We start from the raw sequence: 13,677 nt of genomic DNA on the forward strand, positions 1-13,677 counted from the left end.
CGCGAGCGTTCGGGAAAGTGATTTCTTCCCTCTTTGGGATGGAACCACGAGGCAACGTTCATTCACATAACGCACGTTTCTGGAGGGCACATAGATCTGCAGAAGTGAGAGCAGATAAGAAGGAGCAAAGCCAGAAGTTGCTTTGTAGGCAAACATCAGAGCTTTGAATTTGATGCGAGCAGCAACTGGCAGCCAGTGCAAACGGATGAGCAGCGAAAAGACACAAGAAATTATTATTTCTCGATTCTAAAATTTTTAATAATGTTATTGGCCCTTATTATAAGTTGTTATTATAAGTTTTTTTGTTTCTCAAATGTCTACAGAAAAAAAAAACCTAGTTAAGTCATTAAAGTGCACTTCAAGTCTAGTGTGTTGCAAAACATGTATAAATATTATGTACTCATGGTAGTTATGTCATCATGGTAAAGAAAAAAGAAATTAGTTGTAAGAAATTAGTTCTTAAAACTATTAGGTTTACTTTAAGCAAGTTTCTTTTTAGACACAGCAGGGAAAATCTTCAATCTTGCCGCATATGTGGAGTGGACACTGGCGAGGAACCGACTATAGTTTGACGCCAGTGCCACTCCAGACCCAGCAACCAGCCCAACCACCATCTGCAGGGAGCGTACGCCAGAGCCCACCGCAGATGGTCAACCACCCGTGGTGTGGAACACCACCGAGCAGGAGGAGCTCAACGACCGCCTGACCAGGTTTGTGAGCCGGCAACATTGCTGAAATTGGGAATCCTAGTGGACATTGACGGACCGAGCGAGAGTCCCGGCCACTGACACACAGCAGAGGGTGAGCTGGCCCTGGAAACTGATATGCTGCTTATCGACTCTGGAGCGAAGTCATGCCCCTCCCGCTGTACCCAGACAGCCCGTCCAGCCCCATTCATCCCCAAAGACAATAGCTCCAGGGTCATGAGCAGCACCCAACCCACCCTCTTCACCTCCGTTGACGTCATCCACCACAACCATTCTGCCTGCTCCGCTTCGATCAGTAATTCCCCCAGCTCAACCTCCAGCCTCATGTGTGGAGGCATGCCAGAGGGCCTGCCTACCTGTTTCGCCGGTCAGAGGTTGTCGTCCGACGTCATCTACTTTCCTCTCCGAACTTCGGCCCTCCGACTCAACAGCTCCACGTTAGCTCTCTCATCCATCTCCACATTGTCTCTCTCCTCCCTCATCTCCTCCGTGTACCTTCAGCCCACCGACTCCGCCTTGGCCAGTCGTCACCCTGCCTCCACCTCTGGACTCCACTTCTCCACCTACCCCTCTTCCCTCCAACCTGCCAGCTCCATTGAGCTCCTCCTTCCCTCAAGCTACGTCTTGGTCCTCGTTACACTAAAATGCCTTTCGGTCAGGCGTTACACTTTAAGGTTATCTATACTAAAAAAACTACATTGAATTCAAAAATAAGGCACAACTCTGAGATTGTTTAGATCTGCAAAGACAAAATTCAGAGGAACAAGCTTAGAAATACAAGATATTTACACATTGCTCAAATCTCACAACATTTTCTGACTCTGGGTGCAGTATGTGCACAGTACACAAAATGATAGCAAACGAACAAAGACTGCCTTTCAAGAATCCTTACAAGGGATATACTGATTAAAAAAAGGGGGTTACACACTAAATTTGAATAGACCTACAGCAAAAAAAAGCAGCTTAAAACCAACTTAACTAACTCATATTTCAAATCTTATTTTAATATTGTCAGATAACCATGTAATGTAATTTGATTTATAAAATGTTGACCTTCTTAAACATGTATATCATTTTAAAGCGAAACTGTGAGACTTTATAATGATTTATTATAACGCAGTGCCTCCTACTCGCCATCAACACATCAGAACTACTTCTAAAACTCATCACTCATGATGATTTGGTGTTGCTTCAGGCATATGCTGTGCAGTAGAGTGTTACTACATCATAGCTGTAAATTTGATTTATAGGTCTGTGGAAAAATAAACACACACAGATTCTCTGGGAAAATGACAAATTACAATGGCATTTACAGTACACGTGCTAATATTGACGCAGAGATTGACTCAGACCTTAAGAAAAAAATCGCAAAAATGAGTTTGGGTTTTTCTTGGTATTCATTTAATCAACACCATGTGCATAACATATTTCATAGTTTATTTGTATAGTTTGTGGAGTGTCGTCTGTTTTAGTGGTATTTCTGAGCAATGTGCATTCCATAATACTGTGATGGAATTCTGTGTTTATGCCAGTACTGAAATTATACTAATGCTTAGAGAGTTGAACTTGTGATTGAAAGGTTGCGAGTTCAAGCACTGGCTTCAATAACAGAGCTGAAGTGAGTCCCTTTATCAAATGACCAATGTCTCAACTGCATCCCAGATACCACATTCTTGTTCATGCTGTGTGTCTATTAGCTGCAGTGTGTGTGCGCTTGGATAGTTTAAATCAGGGATGTCAAACTCAATTCCTGGAGGGCAGCATCCCTGCACAGTTTAGTTCCAACCCTGCTCCAACACACTTAAGCTGCGGTCACACTTGACTTTTCTCCACATAGACTTCCATTCATACGCACGAGAATGCGTCAGACCGGAAACAAAGGGTCATGCGTAAAGTTTCGCAGGTCGTTGTGATGCAAAGTTCAAGCTTGGTGAACTCTGACCTGTGAAATCGCATCACTTGACTGTGAGACCAATCAAAGATCAAAACATGAAAGAAATTAAAAACATGGAGCAATCGCTCGCTCTTTTCAATGACAGAATTTTGCACACACAAACTCTACTGTGACTGCAGCTTTACCTGTAGGTTTCAACAAGCCTGAAGGACTCAATTAGTTTGATTAGGTGTGATTAATTAGAGTTAAAACCAAACTGTGCAGAGCTGCGGCCCTCCAGGAATTAAGTTTGACATCCCTGGTTTAAATGCAGAGCACAAATGAGTATGGTTAACCATACTTGACCACTGTCACAATCACCAGCGATCTAAACATGCAGAAAGCTAAAGGACTACACGCTAAAGGACTACAAATCCACTATTATATGGACTACATATTTAGTCATGCACCACTCACACGCACCTGTTCCGGATTTCGTAGATTTCACCACTTTTCTACTGATTATATGGACTTTATAAACCGCACACACACACACACACACACACACACACACACACACACACACACACACACACACACACACACACACACACACACACACACACACACACTTCAGTGCTAAGTCTTGTTATACTGTACTGTTACTGTGAACATTACAACACATTTCTTTGCCTTGTCATGCTGTGTACAGCTCTTTGCTTTGTTTGTTTATTGTTTATGTTCCCTGTATATGTTTGCCCCTGTGTTGACCATTGCTTGCCTGACCATCTCTGTGTAATAAACCTGCATTTGGATCCGCACTTCCTTGTCAGCGTCCTATTCGCTTTACAGCGACATCGTCATAACTTTCAGTTTCGTTTTATCTTGTGCTAAAGTTTACAATCACTAATTAAAATGTGAATGTTTATGAAAGATTTTTTTTTTCCAATTGCATTAAAACTAAATAAAAACATTGAACTTGTAGGAAATCGGCCATCTGAAACAAACTAATTCAACCAAGTACAAAATTGTTAGAAAAAAATAATGATTTATTAATTAAAACTACATTTCAAATTAGTACTTTAAGTCAAATGAATCTTGTTTGGCATGCTGTCCCAGGATTGAGCCCTGAGCTCATAAGATCCTCGAGCCCGAGGCTCCCTTCCGTTTGCGAGGCAAGAGGGGAGTTTGAGCTCAGGTAGATTTTGAGAACTCCCTTGCTGTGGTAGCTAGTCAACAGAGAGTGATTGCTCTTAAGAGATAGCTACTTACTAGAAGCATGTTTATGATGCCAATTTGGATTAGTCAATTAACTTCAGTTGCACGTTTAAGGACAAAGTGAGGAAACCAGAGAACCTGGGGGAAACCCACATGAGCACGGAGAGAATGTGTCAACTCCAGACAGAAATGTCGGCTGGCTTGGTAAGGACTAGAACCACTGATGTTCTTGCTGTGAGGCAACAGTGCTAACCACTGGGCCATTGTGCCGGGCTGGAGGATCTTATGAGCTCAGGGCTCTCGAGTGCGGTGGGGAACGTTAACAGAAATCGTATAAGACAAAAACAGAATCCAAAAAATAAAATAAACAAGTAAATAACAGGGTGAGAATGTGGTAAACATCAGATGAGGGCTTTTCTTTTTCTGAACTGCTTTTGAAAATTGTTAGTTGGGGTGAGGGAAGTGAGTTGGAAGGAGTAGAGTGGGTCAGTCGATCGGTCAGTCTGTCAGTCAAACAGTCAGTCGACAGCGGCCTCTGGAGGGGTTTTGTAAGAACAGCACAAATGGCACTCGCAAGAGAAATTTGAGATCTCAAAAAGTGTAAACAGCGGCCTCTGGTGGAAAAATTGCGGAAAAAAAACACACTTCCTGGAACATATTTGGCGGTCTTCAGAAATGTATAAAGAGGTATGTTTTCAGAATGAGCCTGGGTTGTGTTAATGTATCTTGGTGTCATGACTTTACTTGGAGAGGCACATATTTATTAACTCATTTTTAACTTTTGACTAGTTTAAAAATGAGCAGGAAGCAGTAAAGGGTGCAATATTTTGATAAACTGATATGTATGAGCAGTATTGATTATGACATTATGCAAATATTTCACCTGCTTGATCAGAAATGATAAGAACAAACTTGTTGATTGCTGCCCTGGAAATAACATTTTGGTTTGGCCAAACACCTTTTTTTTCCCTCAGTTTTTTTTCTATTCTGCTTGATTTGTTATAATATTTAGCAGTCTAAATTACTCTAAATCATTTTTTAAAGGATGTTGAAGGATGTTTTTGTCAAGATAGTCAACATGATGATTCAAAACATTGTGATCCACTTGTTTCCGTAAGGTCTGCTGTGCACTCACCATTACTTCAGCTCCATGCACCTTCATGCACAAACACCCAATCATTTTTAAATCAGCCCTCCATTCTCCTTCACCGTGAAAAGTTCGGTGAGAACAAGTATTTCAGTTCATTCTTCACGAAAGCCTTTTAGTCACACCACTGTTCCGCCCGAGTTACTTTTCACCGTGGATTTAAAGGGTTGAATCACAATCATTTCAGAATTGGCTCTTCTAGGCTTTCTCTTTTACTGTTTGTGTGTGTTTGTGAGAGTTTATTAGAGAGCAGTGAATACTTTCTAATCTGTCAGTACTGCCTTCTCAGCATTTTCTGTTGAGCTATTTGTCAAAACATTCCTTTCTAACACTGGTCTCTTGACAAAGGTCTTACCTGTCAATCTATTGCTTTGTATTTTTCGCCCAATGTCTCATAGCATGCTTATTTACTCTGTTCATCCTGTCTGGATGGAAGTTTTTTTTTTTTTTTTTTTAGGTCAATCCTGTTTTGAAGGATTACACAGTGGCCTGTTCTCCAGAAATTGTGCATTCCACTTCAGTGTATTGTTACACTCACTTCAACAATTTCAACTACAGCTTGTTCAAATGGATTTGACCAGCACATGAATACAATTTCTGTCCACTCAGAATTCAAGCAGCAATTTGTTTTTCGTGCCGTGGAAAATCATTTTCTCTCAAGATTATGAACTTTTCTGTGTTGATGTGGGCGGTTTTGTAGTGTTTTCTTCAATTTGTCACACTCAAGGAAAATCGAGATGTTTTCTGCTGCAGGGATTTGACCTCTCATCAGAAACTTCTTAAGCAGCCTTAAATAAAACGGAAACATCATTGTGTGTGTTTTATTAAACATAGTCTTATCCTTCTGAGTACCAAAAACAAATTTCCTACATCTTTTGGGTTAAAAAATTCTACAATTTAATGTTTTTATATTTTGTTTTTATTTTTAATTTTACAGCATGTCCACTGTAGTGGACCACAGGACCATTTTAGTTTAAAACAACCACCGCTCAGACAACGAAACTGTACAGGATAGGGCTGTAAAGGGATATTAATTTAATATTAATGTAACAAAAACAAAACATTTTTTCCTTTTGTATTGAAATTGCTGAAACAAATTAGTCTGGAAGAGAGCCGAAAAAAAGAAGTGATGTTAATCCAAAACAAATTTAACATAAAAGTGATTTAAAACTGATTGTCATTCTCTAATTGTATCTAATAGTCTTATTGTCAGACTCTAAATCAGAGTCTTCCTCAACTATTTTATAAAGAATCCTCTCTGCTTCAGTTCTGGCCCCTACAACATGCAGTCATTAATTACATTAAGATGGTCCTGGTGTCCCTATACTGGACATTTAAAAAAGGATGATATTTTGAAACACAAACAAGTTAACAGCTCTGAAAGCTAAATGTATTGTTCCTGACACTTTAATAAACAAACATATATGTAATAATAATAGTAAAAAATTATTTAAAAAGCTAAATTTTACATACCTCTCTCCTTCCCATAAAATGTGCCTTTTTTTATGTCGGCCATTTTCGATTCAGAGTAAGAAGTGGTTCCTAGCATGCCAGCCAATCAAATGACATATCACTAGAAAAGCCAGGATGTCCTCTGAACAGTACTTGACAGAGTACCTCAAAAAATTCAAAGAAAATTCATGAAGACGCAATGTCCACTACAGAGAACACAAGTCAATGGGTGGGGTTTCAGGAGGATATGTTAATTAGTGCCAGAAGAGAAGTCAACATTCCCTCCCCTTGCTCTCCTTGTTGTCTCAGACAAGCTATAAGTAGAGTTCCCACCTTTAAATTGCTGGATGTGCAAATATCCTCTGATCTATCATAGGATGACTACATTAAAAATATGATTTTGAAGGTGTGTCATGAAATATAATATCTTTGCAAAGCCAAAAAAAATGGTCTTCCTTATGATGTTCTAATGCAAGTGTACTTGACTTTTATATGGCCTGTTCTTGAGTATGCCAGTCCAGTCTGGGGCAGACTACCTAAAGGTCTCTCTGAGGAATTAGAGAGGATCCAAAAACAATGCTGTCAGATAATAGGTGTTCCAACTTTTCTAACCTGACCCGTTAAAGGGCCACAAAACACCAAAACACATTTGTTGAGCTGTTGACAGTCGTATATGTGTCCTGCACTGCTAAAAACAGTATTAGGACACATATACTTCACTTAAAAGTGAAAATTGGTTGTTTTTGTGTTATTTCGAGCAAATTCATTCTTCCGGTTTGAAACAAATTTTTGAAGCTGCGTCACGGCCTGGGGTGCCGCTTGGGTGGGTTCCCGGATAAAAGTGCAGAGCGGGGCTCTCAATAATGTCTCTGGGGCCCCAATAAATGTATGGGCCCTTAGAATCGTCCTAATCCCCCCCCCCCCCGCCCCCCACAGTGGCACCCCTGGTCACGGCCATGAGATCTTAGCGTGAATTCCAGCATGTAGACAGGCTGTTTGTACCTGGGAGTACTTCGTAACGTCTCTGAGTGTGATGCATTGATTCATGAGTAAAACTTGGTTCAAACCAATCAGCGTGCTCTATTGTGTATGCGGTGAAACTTCAATAATATGCATGATCGCTGCAAAGACTGTTTAACCTGAAAAAGTGTTCAGACGGCAGAGAGATGACACGTTGTGTTGCCAAAACAAGTGGAGAAAGAATTGTCTGGAGATACGGGTCGTCATTGTTGCTTTTATAATGTGCTACAACGAAGGCTTTGTTTTCATTTTCCAGCTATGAGAGCGTAGCTTGACTCACGTGTGGATCAGTGCCATGACACGCAACAGAAATATGTTTGCATGAAACATTGTTTACCCGAGAGCTTTTCGCATCTGGAAATGGTGAAATCCAGACTTGCCGCTCATCTCTTTTTAAAATAGATGCTGTTGGTGATGATTGTCCTGTCTTTACAGGTTTCATGGCCCTTTAATGTATCATGGTGTCATGACTTTACTTGCAGGGGCACATTTTTATTAACTCATTCTTAACTGTTGGAAGCAGTAAAGGGTGCAATAAATTGATAAACTGATATGTATGAGCAGTGTTGATTATGATATTATTCTAATATTTTATCTGCTTGACCAGAAATGATAAGAGCAAACATGAACATTGTCAGTGAAAGACATGAGAAAGCCACCATACGTACTGACTAAAATGCTCAATGACAGTTTATGACCACTGCATTGTTTTCTGCCTAGGGCTCCAGTGTCATCTTACTTTCTTTCATGACATAAAACATTTTTTTTAAGGAGCGACAACAATGATAGTATGTTAATAGCATTGATGGATATGCAGTAATGAGAGTAAAAAAAATGACAAGGTAAGGACAACAGTAATAATAACAATGATAACTAAAATAACAATAATTAAAGCTGCAAGGAGCGATGAAAGGGACCTCGCACCCAGGCTCACCACCATCTGGTGGCCTTGAGATCACAGAGAACAATGGACTATAATAATTGAAGCTGATATTTAAAAAGTCTGAGAAAACCACTGATTTGTGCCAAACTTCCCTCTGTCAGCAGGTGGCGCTATAATTGTGACCAAATATTGACATGTAGATGTCTTCATGAGAGGAATCTCATTAAACCTAAATTTTCCGGCAGATCAGACACTGTTTGGCTGAGTTATAAGTACTTCCTCCTCCATGGCAAAGCACTGAACTGTGTCAGTCCGCCACGGACACGCCCTTTGGCGAAAATTCTAGATCTTTACAATTTAGCATCACAAAGGCCTTTGGACTAAACTAATTGAACATGGATTTGATGTGATAAAATTTGTAGGAGTTTGTTAAAGTGTGAAACATGTTGCCAGCAGTTGGCTCTATAACTGGATTTTGGCATGCAAATGTGTTCAGGACAGGACTGTTACCAAATGTGTTCAGGACAGGACTGTTACCAAACGTGTGAATTTTGAAGCAGATCGGACAAAGCATGCCTGAGTTATAACTACTTACTCTTTCGTGGCAGGTTCGTCAAAGTTTGAGAGATCGCCATAGATACGCCCTTTGACGAAAACTGTAGATCTTATCAACTTGAAAGAGGAAGTTAAAAATATTCGACTTCCTGTTGGGGTTGAGATTTCGCTCCAAGAGACTGTTTTTGTAGGTTTAGCCATTTTGTCACACCCACTTCCGAAACCTATAACAAACACATTTTTGTTACTTCTGGGGCGTGTGCAAAGTTTTGTGAGTTTTCTTGCATGTTTAGACCCTTAAAATTGCGATTCATTCCGGAGAAGAAGAAGAGGAAGAAGAAGAATAAATTTAGCAATTCCAGTAGCTATAATAATCCCTAATAATAATTACAAGTACTATATCGACTACTACTACAGCTGTTATTAGTGCTATTACAAAAACTACAACGACTACTACTTCAACAAAACAACTACTTCAACAACCACAACTGCTACTATAGCTGCAACTACAATAACCACAACAATTACAACCTGAATAATGACAATGGTGGAAATGCTAATAACGAGGAGATAACGGCTTAAGACATTTGCTATTCCCAGGATTAAAACTAAACGTCATGAACTCTCCTTTATTCCTCATGCTCTTAAATGGTTGTATAGATAATTTATGTTTTTTAATTATTGTTTTTACTTTGTTTGTTAGTTATGACGTCATATATAAGTATTTTCATTAGTCAAATATTGTTTTGAGAAATGACAGATTTGAGGGAATTATGCTGCAATACCCTGTCCTGTCAAACTTAAAATAAACCAAACTAAATAATGAAACACTAAAACCTGGCTGCAGTCTAAGAAAATCCATCAACAAATATGACTAATTAAGTCATTTATGTGTTGTTTACTTTTAATTTGGCTAAGCAGTTTAATGGGATTTTTTTTAATTAAGCACAGCTTCTCTAAAAGCTGGTAAACCTTTGAGCATCAAATTTAACGGTTATGAGTACTTTGAGCAAGCACGTGTTCGACGGTATTGGTTTTTTCCTACTAATGCATGCTAATGAGTTTTGCTTATTTCTAAAGTGTTTACATGTCTCTACTGAATCTTTTGAATTTCCCTACATGCTCCTTTCTGTTTATCTTATCATTTTAGATATTTTTGAACAAAGAAGGCTCTTTAACGTATATAATAAAAGTAAGTGCTAATAGAGCCAGTGACGTACGAGTATGAGGAAACATTAAAACCTATAACTTCTATCTTTTTTAGAAAAAGGATATATATATATATATATATATATATATATATATATATATATATATATATATATATATATATATATATATATATATATATATATATATATATGTTTGATTTTGTTTTATATACACAATCATGCCGTCAAACTGTTGTATAAATGCAATATCACACTCGTAGCAGTATGAAAAAAAAAACAAAAAAAACATGCAAGTTCTGAAAGAGATTAAACCTCAGCAAAGGTAAGGAAAAGTTACTCAAACACATTCCTTTCTTTAAAAAATAATTATGTAATGCAACTAGTTATTTTTTGGCAAGTAACTCAATATTGTATTTCATTAATTTCAAAGGTAACTTTCCCCAACACTGTTTATAACACAAAAACTAATTTAACACACACTGGAAAAAAAAAAATATTTTTGCAAAATTGTTGCAAACGATTTATAGTGATTGAATTAAACAAACAAGTGAAGTGTTACAAACTAATTTCGAGAGGATCATGTGGTATGATTGAGCACAACTGGCTTCTCATCTGTAATCTGTAATAATCCAATCAGAGGGATCCAAGCTACTATAAATGGACCGTTTTCTCCCTACGGCTCAATCTTTGTTTTGGAAGAATCCCCCTTCCACCCTATCTTCTCCTTTTTCTCCCTTTTCTAGGGGGGAGCTCTCAAGATCTACCTGATCTCAGATCCCTCTATATGCTTATTGACCAGACGGGAGCCTTGGGCTCAAGTATCTCCGAGCTCCGGGTTCTCTCCCGAGACAGCATGCCAAACCTGCTATAAACGCTAAGCATATCTAAGTGGGAACTCTTGAAATGAAATTTAATAATTCTCAATTTAATGTGTTTGTTTAAATTCAACACTAATAAATTGTTTACAACCACTTACCCAAAAAAAAAAAAAAGCGTAAATCCAAGGAATCATCATTTTTTTAGTGCAACATCGTTGTTATGTTATGAAGAATAACACATTGGTTGAGGTCCAAACAACACAAAATGTGTTGTTCCCTTAACTAGACAAGAAATAACACAGGTTGTGTTGTTTTTAACACATCTGCTTTAGGAGTGTATGTGAAAACCTTCTGAAATCATATTTCCAGCTGTCTGTTATTGAAACAGCACAGTTTAGGGGCAAAGGGTGCAGAATGAATCACTGGCCTGACAACACCAGAATGAAGAGATACAGGGTGCATAGAATCAAGGTGAAGCAAACACTGATTTATTGATTTCTAAATGTCAAAGGAAGATGATTTCATTAAATTGAGCTTGGAGAGCTCAATTCTGTTTGTCTGTCCTTCCACCTTTCACTCTCTCTCTCTTTCTCTGTCCCTCTCAATGCATCCCAAATAACCATAACCGTAAGTTTAATGGTATTTATTGATGGAAATGAAGTGGCATGATGGCACCAACATACTGAACATGCTACTCATTTTCATATGCATTAGAACATGTGATCAATTAAGGAGAATTCAGGTCTGGCTGGAGTCAAGGGCCAGGTCCTTTCCCAGTGAGGTAGCTCTAGCTCATTTTACTGCATGTGTCTGCGACTGCCTGCATGCCCCAGCTTGCATATGCAAGTCTGCAGCCAGATACTATATACCTTATGCTTCACGCACAAGTGGGCACAGCCATTGGTCTGTTTTTGGATCTTCCGGTCCCATTTACTTCTATTGATTTTTAGATGTGAAAAACAGGTTGTAATGCTGCTTGATAGGGACAGTGCGGTGGCACAGTGTTGTTGCCTTACAACAAGAAGGTCACTGGTTAGAGCCTCGGCTGGGTCAGTTGGCATTTCTGTGTAGAGTTTGCATGTTTTCCCAATGTTGACGTGGGTTTCAATGTTGACATGCTCCAGTTTCCCCCACAAGTCCAAACACATGCACTATAGGTGAGTTGGGAAAGCTAAGTTGTTTATATGTGTTTGAATGAGAGTGTATGGGTGTTTCGCAGTGATAGGTTGCAGTTGGAAGGGCATCCGTGCCATTTTAAAAAGTGTACTATTTAATTGTGTTTCCAAATCTCATCCTATATATAATTATCTCCTCTCTCCTGGTTTTTCCTACACTTCTCATTTTTTCTACTTTCTTTTGAATTTTGTAAAACCACCGACCTTTTTTTTCATTATCCCATTGTTTTTGCCACCTTTCCTTCATTTTTTTTCTGAATAATACTCTTGACTTTACTTTTACTTATACTTACATTTATACTGATGTCATTATTTTAACAGCTTGTTTTGCTTCCTTATCTGCAATTTCATTTCATTGAACACCAATATGCACAAGTACCCATAGAAATATTACTTTTATACCCATCATTTAAATTCTATATAATGTTTGCATTTTAATCTAATAAAATATCTGGTCTACTTTATGAATTACTCTATTGTAAACTTGCCAGTGAAGCACTTGAGTCTGAACAGATGACTGACTTCAATGGTCTTATCTCCTCTACCCACTGTATTGCTAATAAAAGTGCAATCATTTCTCCTGTATATGCTGAGACTCCATCACTAATCCTTTTCTCTACCGATACTTAAAATGCAGGAACTGTAAAGGCCAGACCTACTCTATTTAAACTCTTAGATGCATTTGTATATATTTGAACATAACTGTAAAATTCATTAATATATTTCTGTACATAAAAAAAAATTACTTTCTTCCTCCTTTTCTCTTTTATAATACTTGAACACGCTTCATCTTTTTATTCGTGTTGTTTTATGGTGGGTGGCATCCAACTTTAAGGTGCATTACTGCCACCTACTATACTGGAGTGTGAACCAGAATGATTATAAGACTCAAATTATATATTATATTCTATCTATTAGCCCAGTTTGCCTCTAAAATGAAATTAAATAACTATAGCTCTTGATTTGACTTCTTTCTATTGTTTCCTGCTGTATTTTCCTGAATATTTCCTTTTCATTATTATATTTCTGACAGTGACTTAATATATGATTTAACGAATCTTCTACTTGACAACAATCACATAACCCAGTAGGATGCTTCCCAATGTTATGTAATGTTTTATTTAACTTAGTGTGCCCCAGTCTTAATCTAGATATTGCATTATCCTCCAACATACTTCTACTTCTCCTCTTCATCCCTTACTGTCTTTTGAATGTTAAAAAGATGTCTTCCAGTATTTGCATTGTTTCATTTATTTTGCCATTTAATGCTGATTTTATCTTTAATTATTGTTTTCATCTCTTCTTTACTGAATGGTATCTCCATAACATTTTCCTGCCTTATTGCATCCTTTGCCAGTGAATCAGCAATTTCATTTCCTTTAATTCCTTTATGAGCTGGAACCCACATAAAAGTAATCACTTTATTAATCTTATTAAGCCTGTATAGTATTTCATAAATTTCAATGATTAAGTCTTGTCTGCTTTGAGATGAAGATGATTGTATTGATAATAATGCTGCACTGGAATCGGTACACGGAATAATCTTATTTCTTGGCTTCATTTGTTCAACCCAATGTAATTGCTATTGCTATTAGTTCTACTGTATAAACTGCCAGGTGATCTGATGTCCTCCTATTTTCTGATATAGGCCTACCTA

The 13,677-nt window shown here is 38.1% G+C and overlaps 1 protein-coding gene and 1 long non-coding RNA gene across 2 annotated transcripts in view; one reads left to right on the forward strand and one right to left on the reverse strand.

Annotated features, from left to right (window-relative positions):
* LOC147842240 (uncharacterized) overlaps positions 1–13,677 on the forward strand; it is a 1,176,585-nt gene that overhangs the window by 735,504 nt on the left and 427,404 nt on the right. The window lies entirely within an intron of this gene.
* tmtops2b (teleost multiple tissue opsin 2b) overlaps positions 1–13,677 on the reverse strand; it is a 126,789-nt gene that overhangs the window by 112,016 nt on the left and 1,096 nt on the right. Inside the window, exon 2 of the mRNA XM_087265853.1 lies at positions 8,896–9,079. Coding sequence (XP_087121979.1) covers positions 8,896–8,935 — 40 coding nt within the window. The 5' untranslated portion in view covers positions 8,936–9,079. The remainder of the gene's footprint in view (positions 1–8,895; positions 9,080–13,677) is intronic.

Source organism: Danio rerio, chromosome 9 (assembly GCF_052040795.2).
Source record: "Danio rerio strain M-AB ecotype USA chromosome 9, GRCz13ab, whole genome shotgun sequence".
Classification (NCBI taxonomy): Eukaryota; Metazoa; Chordata; class Actinopteri; order Cypriniformes; family Danionidae; genus Danio; species Danio rerio.